The 17297-nt window shown below is 42.6% G+C and overlaps 1 protein-coding gene across 9 annotated transcripts in view; it reads left to right on the forward strand.

Annotated features, from left to right (window-relative positions):
* Positions 1-17297, forward strand: part of MAST4 (microtubule associated serine/threonine kinase family member 4) — a 607818-nt gene that overhangs the window by 507366 nt on the left and 83155 nt on the right. For all 9 annotated transcript variants that reach the window (XM_075590393.1, XM_075590412.1, XM_075590402.1 and 6 more), the window contains 5 exons: positions 512-666; positions 2319-2394; positions 3996-4205; positions 8400-8501; positions 15705-15837. In XM_075590393.1, the coding sequence (XP_075446508.1) occupies positions 512-666; positions 2319-2394; positions 3996-4205; positions 8400-8501; positions 15705-15837 (676 nt within the window). The remainder of the gene's footprint in view (positions 1-511; positions 667-2318; positions 2395-3995; positions 4206-8399; positions 8502-15704; positions 15838-17297) is intronic.

Genomic DNA, 17297 nt, shown 5'->3' on the forward strand with positions numbered 1-17297 from the left:
AATCGAGATCAAATAAACCTTATAGGAGCTTAGTGAATCTTCCCCATATACTAAAAATTTCTTTGCAATAATAACCTGTCGGCATCCATTTTTTTTTATTGTGCTACGCTTGTCCACAAAAAAAAATGTATTCCCATTACGGCATTACTGATATCCATTTATATTCCCCTTCAACTGACCTACAACTATTCTGACATTCAAAAAGAACATTTATACAATAATAAACCAAGTCCATTGTAAGTTGTGCTTTGTAGACATGAGTCCGTGCCCGTTGACATAATTGTGTTCCAGACGTACTGTATAAATATTACTTGTACATTTCATAGTATTCATTACTAATTCTTACACTGTCAACAAAATATCACGAAATTACGCTTGCCGCATCTCTTACTAAAACCATTGTTCGGTTATCCATTAATGCACATTTTTTTTATTAATTTTATGTATGAGAAGAGATCTCTGCAATATCTGACTGCAAGGATAACTTAACATTCTCTCATGTTCTCTGCAGTCGTCCTGTTCCTCCCAGGAGAAGTTACACCAGTTACCATATCAACCAACACCTGATGAACTACATTTTTTGTCCAAACATTTCTGCACTGAAAGCATTGCCAGCGATGACAGATGCAGGACAACTCCACTGCGCCCTCGATCCAGAAGTCTCAGGTGTGTGTAAGCTGCTGCTGTTTGGAAACAGTAATTAAATCGGAATAAAATTTACCCTTGTGCTAAAAATCAAAATTTCACATGGAATGTAACCATTTTATGAATCCAGACAAGTTGCACATATATGACTCTCCCAATTCCTCACAATTATTTCGAATATACAGCATTATTCTTTAAACTACGGTATTATCATTTGCTTATGTGGCCATTATAATGGGAATTTTTAGAAGCTAGTCCTTTGATTATGTTCATTTTTACCCTAAATGATAATTATGAATAATTGGGAAGGAATACCTATAGTTGAAAACCATTCTACCTCGTCACAAAAATACGTTTTGGAAAGTGATACACAAACAAGATCTTTTAAGAGTAAAATATAGTAGATATATATATTTTTCTCTTTTTTCATAGTATCTTGGTTTTCACATTTGTACATTTGCAATTTAACATAGCAATGCTCCCCTATTTAAAAAAAAAAAACTTAATTCAGAACGCTGTTCAGCTGCTTTGCCTGAGAACTGAGGGTGCTTTTAGCATAAATGTTGTTAATAATATAGCAATACCTAAATGTACCTACAGTATTCGTATAATGGAAGTGGCAAAGAACAAGGAGCCTTTAAAAGCTCTAAATGCATATTCCACCTTGAAATAAAATTGAAAGAAATAGGACAGGAAATATATTGACCTTTTCAATCCATCTGCCTTCCTAATTATTTATAATAATGCGATTAAAGTTCTGCTTCTAGAAAATGTGCAGAACCAACATGTATTTATTTATTTTCCCATAACATTTATTTGGATAATGGAACATTCTTCCTTCACATTTCAGCCTCTAATTTGTGTAGCATCTTTAAATATTCCAATGCTGAAATACTACTTCACAAAGCTTTTTTTAAAGGAATATAAACTAGTTTTCCATTTCCATCATCTGCTTTCCATGTACTGTACTTTTCTCTCATTTATAAATTACTATGAGCTACTTCTCTAAAATATTTATTTGCATTTTACTTGCTCAGATTATTCAATATTGTACATGCATTTCAAGCGTTTACATTGAAAAAAACATTTACGTTCAGGATCATAAGTCAAAAGGATATGTTTCATGTTTGGTAGGTTGAATGAATTTGACATTGGTCTTTCTGTACCAACGTCAGTCCAAAATATCAAAGTATATATTAAGTAAGCTCCAGTAGACACCACCCCTGTGTCTCTAATTGGACACAGGACCTGATGACACTACCTTCACAGACTCACTGCACAGCATGTGTGGGGAAAACCTGCCCTTACCAGGTATTATTGCCAGGAGAACAGAACTATAGCCCCAAAATCACCCAGGGCTACACTATATTTATATGAAGGCCAATTCATTAACTTTTAGCAATACTATATATCTAATGTTGATATAACAAATGTAAAACTATTTCACTTCTGTTCTTCACATAAATACTTTCTTAATTTGGTAATGAGCTTCATTACTTTTCTGGACCAGATGTTGGTAAGAGTAGGCATCCATATTTCAGTTTTTATTCTGAATATTTAATTATGCTGTTTCTAATGAGTTTCCTTTTTTTTTTTATTCTAAGTATTATATTGATATGTGAACTCTCTGTACTTCCAAGCAATATAAAATAACCAATTTCCTATACTTGCAGCCCTGGACGTGCATCTGCATGCTGTGACCATGAAATAATTATGATGAACCATGTATATAAAGAGCGATTTCCAAAGGTAATTTCATTGAAACTACACCTCTTTTTTTTTTTATCTGGCCATTCAGTGTGAATAGCAAATACAATAACTGTTGTTTTTTTGGTGTCTAGGTGCTTAGTTTTGCATGATAGTATAAAAAGAGTAATACTTACAATTATTTATTCCGCTTTATTTTAATTACTTACAATTCACATTCTTAGACATTATATGACTAGCCCACATTTAGTCAATATTTTTCTGGTCATCTGCTGTACATAATGGCAAACAAGCAAGCCATGAGTAAGGGGGTAAAGTATGTTCCTAATTTTATTGTGGCACGATCTTTCTAATTGGGGTAAAATACTTTACTGCATGATGCTAATACAGGTGCAGCGGCCTAGATTCGACCGCATCACGATCCCAATTTGCAGCCAATTCACCAAATCCCTCACATGGTGGGCCGCAGCAGACTAATGGCCCAGCGGATTACCACAGCGGGGTTCCCTGCTGTGTGAATCCTACCGGGTTCTACCTGTCTGTAAGAGAGGGAGAGACTGAATCAGTTACTCTACCTGCGCGCCACTAACAGGCGATCGTGGGGGTTTTATTTTATTTTAATATTACAGTATTGTAGCAGGTGGCTGCCGGAGCTGAACCGCATTGATCTCAGGTCCGGGGACATCCTGCTTCCATGGTTCCAGGCCCCGTTATGGGGTGCCAGTATCCCTCTGGTTTGTTTACATCCCCCGATCACGTGGGCCGTGACGCTGGAGAATTTAAACATGGCCGCCGGGATACCGGCACCACATGACAGGCCTGTAACTCGGGAAGCTGGGAGTCCCCGGACCTGAAATCAATGCAGTTCAGCTCCAGAGACCCCCTGATACAACACGGTAATATTAAAAATAAATAAAACCCCTGCGATTGCCTGTTAGAGGCGCGCAGGTAGAGTGACTGATTCAGTCTATCTCTTGCTGCGCGTCTCTTACAGACAGGTGGAACCCGGTAGGATTCGCTCAGCAGGGAACCCCGCTGTGTTAATCCACTGGGTCGTTAGTCTGCTGTGGACCACCTCGCGAGGTTTTGATGGCATCTTGCGGTTTTTACCCCGAGATGTGGTCGAATCTAGGCCGCTGCATTTGTATAACCTAACCATGATATAACCCATTAAAAAAATAAAAATCTGTTTGTGTATTATTATTTGTAACTCAGATAGTTTTTGCTTCCTAAGTTTCAAATCACATTGTTCCAAAATCCTTTTATAATTTGACGGTAAGTGTTATTCCGATTTGTGAAGTTCAGCCTGTTACTAATGTGAATTGAGAGGTGCCATTTATACCTAGTTCTACTATGTGTATATTTGTGCAACAATCCCCATTACCTAATATCCTAACCGGGCACCAGATTTAACAAAAGACGTGAGGCCTAGTCATTTGATTACTATGTTCTTACATTTGAAGTTATTATTGCACTATACTTCAGAGATTTATTTTATGATCTACATTTATTATATGCGCTTTGATATGCAAGGACATTATGCTTCGTAAAATAAAAGCATGTGAAAAAGTACCTACTGTATGTGAGTTGATTGTCAAAGCTTGAGAAATTGTTGATGGAAGTTTGTTTATATTTGTAATTAGGCCACAGCTCAGATGGAAGAGCGACTTCAGGAGATTATCACCAGCTATTCTCCTGACAGTGTACTCCCACTGGCAGATGGAGTGCTTAGTTTCACCCACCACCAGATCATTGAGCTGGCTCGAGATTGCTTGGATAAATCCCACGAGGGCCTCATAACCTCACGATATTTTCTGGAGTTACAACAGAAATTAGAAAAATTGCTCCACGAGGTAAGAATCATGCACACATACGGGGGCTATTCATTCCATTGTTATCGTGCCAATCGAGGAACTACCGAGCGGAAACTCTCATTGATATCAAAGGGAGTTTCTGTGCGGGGGTGACCCAGTCGGCACGATCACAGTTTATTAAATAACACCCCATAGACTTGTATTTATCCACTATGAGTTGTCTGGTACTTTTGGGAAAGAAGCCATGCCTGGCTCGTTTTGCAATGGAAATGAATTAACCAAATAATGTAATGTACTATTCCGGTCACAGTAATTACTGATTTGTATGCAAACCGCATGCTTTCATTTGTGAATCACTTCTCTAAACCCATCAGATTATTTATTATATCACACCCATTTACATCCATCAGATTATCAATTGCAAAGTGAGAGAATTTGATATTTTTAAGTGACGTCAAAAATGGGAGTTATAGTTATGGGGCATAATGTACAGAAGTCTGATTAGCTGAAACATAACCAACATTTCTTTTTCGCCCATGACTAAGATTCATAACTAAAGTCTTATCATGCGTGTATTTATTTTAATCGGGAGTATATGTATGTAATATAGTAGAAACGAATGCTTAAGGAACAATGTAAGAAGGTCATCATCCGGCCACAGTAGGATTATCTGTCTACCGAGCCAGTCGGGCACAAACAAAACACACTACAGTCTAGTGGGTTTCAACCTTTTTCTTGTTAGGGAACCCCAGAATTAAATTTTGAAATTCTGGGGAACGCCAACACTCGCCCCCTGTCTCTCGCCCACCTTTCCCCCTCTCTACCCCTACGCACCCTCTCCCCCTTGCGTGCGTGCGTGCACACTCTCCCACTTACACATACACCATTTACACCCACATACCCATTTACACCCCCACACGCACACTCTCCCACTTACACACACACCCATTTACACCCACTCCACTCCCACACTCTCCCACTTACACACACACCCATTTACACCCACACACCCATTTATACCCACACACCTAGTCCCACTTACTCCCACTCTCCCACTTACATACACCCACACACCCACACACCCTCCCACTTACATACACCCACACACTCTGCCACTTACACGCACACACACACTCTCTCACTTACACACATACACACTCACCCACTTACACACATACACATTCACCCACGTACATACACTCTCCCACTTACACACACTCCAACTTACACACACACTACCACACTCCCACACACACTCCCACTTACACCCACAGACCCTCCCATTTACAACCACAGACTCCCACTTACACACATTCTCCCACTTACACTCTCTTACACACACACACAAACTCTGACCTCCTGTCTGGACCAGTTCAGGAGTGAAGCTCTTGGAATGTGTTCCTCCCCCCCTTCTCCTTCCCCCCCCCCTTTTCCTTCCTCCCTCCCTCCCCCCCCCCCCTCCTCTATCCTACTGTCCTCAAAAATCAAATCCACTTATTTCCTTTTTTCCTCTTACCCCTTTAAAAGTTGCCATTTGTCACAATTCTTGTTGAGCATAATGACACATTTTGGACTACTCACTTTAGTGCCCTTCATAATACAGAAGAGAAATTTGGTAAATATTAACATATTAGAAATGCAAGTATTGACGAGCTTTGCAAATGAAACATTTCAGCATTAGTTTTCGATATTGGACAGAGGGCCAATCAGACAAATGCTTCTGTCCACAGAGACCCTAGTCTTGCTGGCTTATAGCGGCCACCATTGCATTTCGATATACATGCAAGGGTATAGCTAGTACATGACTGGGTTATTTATAATACCAAAAATATGGTCTGCCTTTGGAGTCTGAGAACATGGTCAGGATACTCAACAGAGCAGTTAGTGTAAACGGAGCATTAAGTACTGTATCTCCATCTTCGTTAGTTTTCTCTTTCTTTACAAAGAAATTGTATATTTAACCAAATGAAGCTGCCCTAACTCCCTTGTATCCAATTTAAATTGATCTGTCATCTTCATTGTTTCCACCCCACTCCCCCAAAAAAGGACAACTTAAAAGGGTTTTCCATTCATGGACTACTGTGCACTGTGTAGAGCAGGGATGTCAACTCCACTCAAGCCCCCCAATAGGGCAGGTTTTCAGCATATCCCATCTTCCGCACAGGTTGCTCAATCAGAGGCTCAGTGGAAGACTAAGCCTCTGATTGAGCTAGCTGTTCTGAAACTGGGACTGATTGAGACACCTGTGCTGAAGCTGGAAATGATTGAGCCACCTGTGCTGAAGTAGAGACTGGTTGACCCACCAGTGCTGAAGCTGGTATATCCTGAAAACCTGACCTGTTGCGGAGGGGGGTTGGGGGGGGGGGGGTTGAGGACTGGAGTTAAGCACCCCTGCTCTAGTTTGGCTTGGAGGCTTGTTCTTCCTTTTACACAAACCTTTTACAGAACGATTAAACGAAGAAATGAATGGTGGTGCACAGCGTAAAAAGCTCCCGGATGCTAGTAGTTGGTACAAAACAAACTTTATTGGCACTTAAAACGAGGGTGGAAAACACTCTAATGCGTTGTGCACCTGCTGCGGTGTTTTGTCAAGGAGTATGAGCTCTGACTGTCTGATGTTTCTTATGAAGTCACTCGGCACCTCCTGTTCTCAAGAAAATCAATGTCTAATTAAAGAGTGGTGAGTGTGAGAGAAGCTGAAGCTCCATTTGATACTGTGGCAAAGGAACCGGTGTTCACCTGACTAATCACATTGAAATACTTTCATTTAACCATTTTTAGCGCACTTTAGTGTTTTGAAATTATAGATCTGATTTGGTGATCCTGTTTCCTGTTTTGTGTAATAAACAGGGGAGTAGTGACTTGCTTTCCTTTGCCATGGTATTAGGATTCTCCAATTTGTTCCCCTCCACTTTTTGACACTAAGCTTCCTCGATCATTATCATTATTAAATGCATCGCTGATTACAGAATCTTTGTTTCCTCTGTTACAAAATCTGAGATCCAAGTCTCTGGATTGTTGAACAAAGTCTCCTCAATTGGAGAAACTGTCGGCCCAGAGGAAGATATTGCGAGAATTTGCCTTCCTAAAAACATCAATTTGGATCTCTTGACAAAGATAAAAATATAATAAGAGATCTAAATAATGAATGTGGTGATGGTGAAATTTGTGCATGAATGTTAAGTTAAAAGTGTTGTTACTGAGTGTATTAATAAAATTGTGTCATGTGATGTGATTCCAAACCCAAATAAATATCAGATCTATGTATCATTTATAAAAATATGATATGATCCGAAACTTATTGGTGTCACCAAAAATGTGACTGCGTTCCCAAAAACCCATAAATAAATGAGCATACGATTGGGGCAAATGAAGTGCCCATGGTGGTGCCATGTGTGTCTAAATAAAACGGTGTATCAAATAAAAAATAATTGCATGTAAGTAAAAAAATAATGCAATTGATCATAAATGTTTTTTGTACCACAGAGATCAGGTTTTAGAAGAAAATGCCGGACAGCAGTCACCCCCTAGTCATGGTTAATTATCATATACAGTACAAGGACATAACGTCCATTGTTACATGCAGGTACTTTTTAGACCATTTAATCTTATTAATGGTCATAATCAAGTCAGCAGTGTTACTTAAGAATGAGGGCAAGGTATGTACCAAAGGCTGAAGGAATGTTTCCCCACGTTCCCCGAAAGACCATCTCCCAACGATCCAATGCTCGAAACGATGGGTGGGGTGGAGGGCTCTGTAGAGACTTGTGGATCTTTGGGAGATGATGAAAAATCGGCACGATTCATAAAGATTAAATTAGTTTCAACTAGATGGTGTATTACATTGAAAACATGCATCATGCTTCTTCCTGCGTAGTCATGTTGTGTAATGTGAACATTTAAGTTGGAGTAATAGTTTCCCTATATTTTTTCTTTATTGATTCAAAAATAGAGTGAATACATATTTAATGCAGTGAGTTTTTGTCAGTCAGATCTTTGCATCACAGGAAAAGCAAAACGCGTGACTTGTTTTTTAAAATGATTGTAACTCCAAAGGTATTTAGACTCTGGGATTCACAAAGTGAAAGGCAATTTCCAACTGATAACTGTAAAATACCGCACCTGTTACACTATGCAATGTTTGCTAAGTAAATAGCATTATGTGAACACCATATACAGCGATATGTATTGGTTTTGTAATAGTTTTGTTTTATTTCTATTTCACTCTTTTAGGCTCATGAACGTTCAGAAAGTGGAGAACTGGCATTTATTAAACAACTAGCCCAGAAAATCCTTATAGTGATTGCGCGACCAGCTCGCTTATTGGAATGCTTGGTAAGATCTTTCTGCAGTGGGACTTCTTAATATCCAGGGGGCAATTCAAGGTGAAATATAGATTGAAGAGAATAAACCGGGTTTTTTTCTTTAAGTGAAAAATTAAGACTCCTGTCTTTTTACGTTGTTACAGTATGTTATCTTTTATTTATTTCTGACCTGTTTTGACATGCACAAAATTTAATCGCATTCTGTTGTATAATCTTCTTTGCTTCTATGCAATGTTTTTGTCCCTTCCTTAGTTAATATGGTTAATGGAAGGCAACAGGAGTAATGCACAGGAGTATAAAGTCTGGAGTGTTTTCAAGGGTTAATAACAAATTGCACAAAATACCCAATACCTGCTCAGTCAGCCTTGAAAAATCAGCTAACTTGCCAACCGTGAGTTTCTAGCAAGCAATTGCAAACATAGGTTTGAAACACACAAGGGATCCTTCAAAAGTGTAACATTATTTAATCTCCAATAAAAACATAAGGAACATCCAATATTTCTCTCACAAATATAGAAATTATTAGAGCATATAGAGATATTGTAAAGAAAAGAACAAACAGCGCACAACTCTCATAGTGTAGACATATTATTAAAAAGTGACCAAGTACATGTGGTAAGTAGTGCACATACAGAATTCAAGATCTTTTAAAGCAGGGCATGTTTTAGGTACATGTTACCACTATCACCAGTCACCTGGTTCCTCCTCCGTAAACGACCGCTGCCGGTTGTCTCTCAACCAGATCGTCTGCGAGGAGCATCCTCTTACCTGAATGCAACCGTCTCCATGGGGTCGTCGCTGGATGATATCAACTCCCGAGGCAGGCAACATTTTATATCAGCCGTTAGGATCATGGGGTTAATGTTGTGGGAATTGGAACACAAATACTCCCGCACTGCCGGCTATGGGGCTTCCTACCCACCCTAATAGCCGTACACTACTGGTACCTATTGCAGCACCACTGACGTCACTGGATGCGCCGCATCAAAGTGACATACCAGTTAGGTCTGAGTTGATATAGCTGCAGGTGCCGTGACGAGTTTGATATGGAGTTTTGAGCAAATGTCCCAAAGCATACAATTACTAGTAACTGTATGCTTTGGGACATTTGCTCAAATCACCATATCACTGTCAAACTCGGCACGGCACCTGCAGCTATATCCACTCCGGCAGTGCAGGAGTATTTGGGTTCCAATTTCCACTACATCAACCCCTGGATCCTAACGGCTGATATAAAATGTTGCCTGCCTCGGGAGTTGATATCATCCAGCGACGACCCCATGGAGACGGTTGCATTCGGGTAAGAGGACGCTCCTCGCAGACAATCTGGTTGAGAGACACCGGCGGCGGTCGTTTACGGAGAAGGAACCAGGTGACTGGTGATAGTGGTAACATGTACCTAAAACATGCCCTACTTTAAAAGATCTTGAATTCTGTACGTACAATACTTACCACATGTACTTGGTCACTTTTTAATAATATGTCTACACTATGAGAGTTGTGCGCTGTCCTTTTCTTTTCATATACTCTACAAGGTGCTGAGCCATCTTTAATGAAGAGCAGCAGACTCTCACACTATTAATGTGTGCAGTTACCTATTTATTTGGTCACTTTATCACCTTATATTATATGGGTCATTGGGTGCTCATTTTTAAGTGAATATTTTGGTATTCCCTTACTATATATAATTATATTAAGTAATTGTTTTTAATCATTACACAATCTGGTGAGCAGTATTTGTATTATTTTTCACCATACAGCGATATTGTTGCCTCCGGTGTGAACAACTGCGCCTGTAGTACATTGTGCCCTGTCCTACCAGTTGATGTCAGATATTCCATCACATCTTTCTGAGTGACGTCACATGTACCACCAATGCATCTCGCACATGGGCTTTGCTTCGTCAGGGCAAGCAATTGCAAAACTTCATCCACTTATATGTCTATACCGTTGTGTAAAAAATTTACCAAACATGTTAGTCGCCTTCTTCCAAAAAAATGCACCAATGCTAGTTATTCACAAAGTATGCATTTTGGAATAAAAAAATAAAAAGTATGCATGTATAATCTCGGGAAAGAGGGACAGGCACCCCTATATGCAAAAAAGTGAAACAGTTCACTTTTTTTGCATATAGAGTGCCTGTCCCTTTTTTCCATTTTCTGTATCTTTTTGGACAGTATGCACCCTTCCTTTACCCTTATTTTTTTATTTTGTTTTGTGCGTGCCCTGTTTCTGACTATATATATCAAATGGAAATATTACTGTATGCTCATTTGCATGACTTAGACAGGTCTGCAACCCCGCCTTTCACCATTATCACCCAGCACACAGCACTTCCACTGCAGCCAGGAATTCTGGGAAATGACATGCAAATGAGCACACAGTGCCACCTTTTGCTTCAAAACGATTAACATGGTTCCCTAAAGGCTTAAGCTTGCTGCATGGTCACAGCTTTGAGCACAGCCAGGGTTAAGATGCATAGCCAGTAAACCCACCCAACCATGTTAATGGTTTTGAAGCAAAAGGTGGCAGTGTGTGCTCATTTGCATGTCATTTCCCAGAATCCCTTGCTGCAGTGGAAGTGCTGGGTGATAAGGGTGAAAGGCGGGGTTGCAGACCTGTCTAAGACATGCAAATGAGCATACAGTAATATTTCCATTTCCTATATGCTTTGCTGTGGAGGGTTTTTGTCACTTTTTTTACCCACCATAACTTAATTAGTATATATATATATATATAATATATATATATATATATATATATATATATATATATATATAAATATATATACAGTGCTTGACAAATCACCCAAAAATCTACTCGCCAAACCAAAAAATCTACTCGCCACCTAGCCCCGCCCCCAGTCCCGCCCATAGCCACGCCCCCCAGTCCCGCCCATAGCCACGCCCCAACCCCGTTTTAAAAAAAAAAAGAAATGTAATAAATTTCTAGTAAGAACAACATTCGTTTTTGACATAAGTTTATATTTATTGTAGTAAATTTATACTTTACTACAATTAGTCCTTGTTACGTGTGTGTGTGACTAGTTTCCTGCACCCATTAACCAGTGTCTGGATGCCCCCTCTTCACAATATCTAAAGCAGCAATCCTGCCTGGGATCTTACCTGATCCGCAGTCCCTAAATGTCCAGGTACCCGCATTCCCGCAATGTTATACATTGGAGGGGATGTGTTCCCTACCTGTTTTCTGGGTTAGGGGGGATTCCGATGTCTTCCGTGTGACACTTGAATCAGATCTGGAAGAAAGCAGTATAAGGTAAATAATATATCCAGAGTCTGGGAGAGAGACAGAGGGAGAGAGACAGAGACAGAGACAGAGACACACAGACAGAGAGTTAGAGAGACAGATGGAGGGAGAGAGGGAGAGAGAGAGAGAGAGAGAGAGAGAGAGAGAGAGAGAGAGAGAGAGAGAGAGAGAGAGAGAGAGAGAGAGAGAGAGAGAGAGAGAGAGAGAGAGAGAGAGAGAGAGAGAGAGAGAGACACAGACAGAGAGTTAGAGAGACACAGACAGAGAGTTAGAGAGACACAGACAGAGAGTTAGAGAGACAGATGGAGGGAGAGGGAGAGAGACAGATGGAGGGAGAGGGAGAGAGACAGATGGAGGGAGAGGGAGAGAGACGGAGAGGGAGAGAGAGAGGGAGGGAGAGAGGGAGAGGGACAGAGGGAGAGGGACAGAGAGAGAGAGACACAGACAGAGAGTTAGAGAGACAGATGGAGGGAGAGGGAGAGAGACAGATGGAGGGAGAGGGAGAGAGACGGAGAGGGAGAGAGGGAGGGAGAGAGGGAGAGGGACAGAGGGAGAGGGACAGAGGGAGAGGGACAGAGAGAGAGGGACAGAGAGAGAGGGACAGAGGGACAGAGAGAGAGGGACAGAGGGACAGAGAGAGAGGGACAGAGAGAGAGGGACAGAGGGACAGAGAGAGAGGGACAGAGAGGGACAGAGAGAGAGGGACAGAGAGGGACAGAGAGAGAGGGACAGGGAGACACAGAGACACAGAGGGACAGAGGGACAGGGAGGGAGAGGGACAGGGAGGGAGAGAGAGGGACAGGGAGGGAGAGAGGGAGAGAGACAGAGGGAGATAGACACAGGCAGAGAGGGAGAGAGACACAGACAGAGAGGGAGAGAGACACAGACAGGGAGAGAGACACTGGCAGACAGGGAGAAAGACACAGGCAGAGAGGGAGAGAGACACAGGCAGAGAGGGAGAGAGACACAGGCAGAGAGGGAGAGAGACACAGGCAGAGAGGGAGAGAGACAGAGAGGGAGAGAGACAGAGAGGGGGAGAGACGGAGAGGGAGAGGGGGAGAGACGGAGAGGGGGAGAGGGGGAGAGACAGAGAGGGGGAGGGAGAAGGAGAGAGACAGAGAGGGGGTGATTGATTGACGTGGAGGTGACTGACTGCGGGGTGGTATTACTGACTGTGTGACTGGGTGGTATTACTGACTGTGTGACTGGGTGGTATTACTGACTGTGTGACTGGGTGGTATTACTGACTGTGTGACTGGGTGGTATTACTGACTGTGTGACTGGGTGGTATTACTGACTGTGTGACTGCTTGGGATTACTGATTGGGTGGGATTACTGACTGTGTGACTTGGTGGGATTACTGACTGGGTGACTGGGTGGTATTACTGACTGTGTGGGATTACTGACTGGGTGACTGGGTGGTATTACTGACTGGGTGGTATTACTGACTGGGTGACTGGGTGGTATTACTGACTGGGTGGTATTACTGACTGGGTGACTGGGTGGGATTACTGACTGGGTGACTGGGTGGGATTACTGACTGGGTGACTGGGTGGGATTACTGACTGGGTGACTGGGTGGGATTACTGACTGGGTGACTGGGTGGGATTACTGACTGGGTGACTGGGTGGGATTACTGACTGGGTGACTGGGTGGGATTACTGACTGGGTGGGATTACTGACTGGGTGGGATTACTGACTGGGTGACATTACTGACTGGGTGGGATTACTGACTGGGTGACATTACTGACTGGGTGGGATTACTGACTGGGTGACATTACTGACTGGGTGGGATTACTGACTGGGTGACTGGGTGGGATTACTGACTGGGTGACTGGGTGGGGGTGGGATTACTGACTGGGTGACTGGGTGGGGGTGGGATTACTGACTGGGTGACTGGGTGGGATTACTGACTGGGTGGGATTACTGACTGGGTGACTGGGTGGGATTACTGACTGGGTGACTGGGTGGGATTACTGACTGGGTGACTGGGTGGGATTACTGACTGGGTGGGGGGTGGGATTACTGACTGGGTGGGGGGTGGGATTACTGACTGGGTGACTGGATGACTGGGTGGGGGGGTGAGGGGTGGGATTACTGACTGGGTGGGGGGTGGGATGGGTGACTGGGTGGGGAGTGGGATGGGTGACTGTGGGGGGAGTTACTGACTGGGTTACTGATTGGGTGGGATTGGTGACTGGGTGGGATTACTGACTGGGTGACTGGGTGGGATTACTGACTGGGTGACTGGGTGGGATTAATGACTGGGTGACTGGTGGGATGGGTGACTGGTTGACTGGTGGGATGGGTGACTGTGTGACTGGTGGGATGGGTGACTGGTGGGATGGGTGACTGGTTGACTGGTGGGATGGGTGACTGTGTGACTGGTGGGATGGGTGACTGGTGGGATGGGTGACTGGTGGGATGGGTGACTGGGTGGGGGGGTGACAAACTGGGGGGGTACCTCTGGTGTCCTGCATATACACGTTCTCACACACACACAGGGGGGGGACACACACAGGAGGGGGGGAACACACACAGGAGGGAGGGGAGAAACACCCCCGCAAGTACAGTATCTCCCGACCCGCGTGGGCAGCAGGAGCGGGGAGGAGAAACACATGCACTACTACCTCCCGACCTGCGCGGGCAGCGGGAGCAGTGGAGGAAGGAAAATCACCAGCGCCGTTACCTTCCAGCCCGCGCGGGCAGTGGGGTAAGGAGAAACACCCGCGCCATGACCTTCCAGCCCGCGCGGGCAGCGGGAGAGGGGGGGGGGGAGGAAAATCACCAGCGCCATTACCTTCCAGCCCGCGCGGGCAGCGGGAGAGGGGGGGGGGAAGGAAAATCACCAGCGCCATTACCTTTCAGCCCGCGCGGGCAGCGGGAGCAGTGGGGGAAGGAGAAACACCCGCGCCATTACCTCCCAGCCCGCACGGGCAGCGGGAGAGGGGGGGGAAGGAAAATCACCCGCGCCATTACCTTCCAGCCCGCGCGGGCAGCGGGAGAGGGGGGGGGAAGGAGAAACACCCGCGCCATTACCTTCCAGCCCGCGCGGGCAGCGGGAGCAGTGGGGGAAGGAGAAACAGTGTATTTAAATTGCATTTCATTCCACCCACCTCCACATCTGTCCAAAATCCTCCATGACCGGATCAGTGCAGGAGCTGACACAATTATACAGGAGGATATTCAGTATAAAGGAGGAGGAGGAGCAGACGCACGCACACACCTCTCCCCCGTGCAGAGAAGGAAGGGCAGTTTTAAGTCCTGGCAGCTCCATCCCGCGTCACAGGCAATCAGCTAGAGGAATTTTTTTATTTATTTTTTCCGAGCAGGGGATTTTTTTTTTTTTTCCGAGCAGCGGATTTTTTTTTTTTTTTGCAGAGCAGGGGAAATGTTACTGGCCACGAGCCAATTTCCGATCGCAGCTGGCGAGTTGGCGACCGGGTTTGTCGAGCACTGTATATATATATATATATATATATATATATATATATATATATATATATATATATCTCTATATATATATATATATATATATATCTATATATATATATATCTCATTAGAGTATAATGCACAGTACACAGCACATTTATTTATTAAAGTTATGTTCTGTGTAGTTTTTTTGTCATGAATATATAAAGGTGGAGCTGTGATCTACATAGGCACAGTCCCTGCCCACATGAGATTACAGCCTATGTTTTGGGGTTTTCAGACACAGGGAGATAAAGTGACTTGCCCAAGGTCACAAGGAGCGGACACCAGAATTTGAACCAGGTTCCCCTGATTCAAACCCTGTGTCATTGTTTTCAGTCAGGGCCTTTACCCACTGAGCCATTCCTTCAATATATTTCTCCCCCTATTTTCTGTGGGTATTTCTTGCTGTATTTCAATCATTTATAAAATTTTGTACAGACTTGCACAATACACTTGTTTTACTTACCACAGGAATTTGATCCTGAAGAATTTTATTACCTGTTGGAAGCAGCAGAGGGTCATGCCAAAGAGGGACACATTATTAAAACAGATATCCCTAGGTATATCATCAGTCAGCTGGGTCTAAACAAGGATCCTCTTGAAGGTGAGTTGAAATCGTGCCCTCGCTCTTGGTTCAACTTTTGTATTGATGCATACGCATTGCTTTGATAAATACCTAAATATAAGATTATGTATAATTATTCATACCTAAAGCCCTATTTGTTACATACTGTACGTGTCATCTGCAAGGACTGAATTTAATTTACAACAATTATTCAGCTTGTTAAAGCAAGCATCTATGGTTACATAAATATAACAAAACAAGGTGTAACAGGTATATTTTCCACATGAAGTTTAAGTTATGTGAAAACCAGCAGTACCGCTTTTGTGTTTTCTTTTAATTAAAGCAGTAATCCCTCCTAATATATATTATATATATATATATATATATATATATATATATATATATATATATATATATATATATAATAAATCTATATAGATATATATAGATTTATTATAAAAAAAAATAGTTACAAATATATATATATATATATATATATATGCAAATACAACTGTATGCTCATCTGCATGTCTTAGACAGGTCTGCAACTCAACCTTTCACCATTATCACCCAGCATACAGCACTTCCACTGCAGCAAGGGATTCTGGGAAATGAAGCAAAAAGTGGCACAGAGTGCTCATTTGCATGTCATTTACCAGAATCCCTTGCTGCAGTGGAAGTGCTGTATGCTGGGTGATAATGGTGAAAGGTGGGGTTGCAGACCTGCCTAAGACATGAAGATGAGCATACAGTTGTATTTGCATATTTGCTTTCCTGTGGAGGGTTTTTGTCACTTTTTTTACTCACCATAACTTAACTCAGTATTATGATATAGATATATATAAATTATGATATATATATATATATATATATATAAAAAATTTGTTACCAGGAGACCACCGGTATTTTTAGCTCTGTGGATCCCATGGTTCCTAAGATACTTACCAGTTTAGTTGTCAGCGTTAAAGTTTACGAACAGGAAATCAAAATCCCAGCCAAATCTCATGGATCCCATGTGAATCATCTCTGGAGGACCCCTTGTTTGAATGCTGTAAAAAACAAAAACAAAAAAATTAAAAAATTAGCAGCAGTGATTTGGGGAAATATCCAGCAAGGTTTTAAGTTGTGTTTCCATGCAAGTCCTGGGAAAGCACTGGGAAATAAAGCAATGTGCCAAAGATCACTCAAGTTTGCAAATGGATTAGATAGCAAGTGAGCCCACAAGCCTGTGCATTCACTTCCTAAGACACTCATGGCCTCCTTCTATATATGCCAGAGTGGTCGTTTGGCTGGAGGTTGGCTGGATGTTAGGTCTTTAAATGTGTATGTAGGATAGAGCCAGATGCCTGCTCCTCCACCATTTTGGTTGCTTGGCCTAGAGTTATGATTAAGGAAAGGCCTCCATATGATGGAGAATCAGGGGAGGCGGTGTCTAAAGGGATGAGCCATGTCTGTGCGATTGCTGGAAGGTTAAGGGAGTTGGAGAGGAATAGGTCATG

Source organism: Ascaphus truei, chromosome 1 (genome assembly GCF_040206685.1).
Source record: "Ascaphus truei isolate aAscTru1 chromosome 1, aAscTru1.hap1, whole genome shotgun sequence".
Taxonomy (NCBI): Eukaryota; Metazoa; Chordata; class Amphibia; order Anura; family Ascaphidae; genus Ascaphus; species Ascaphus truei.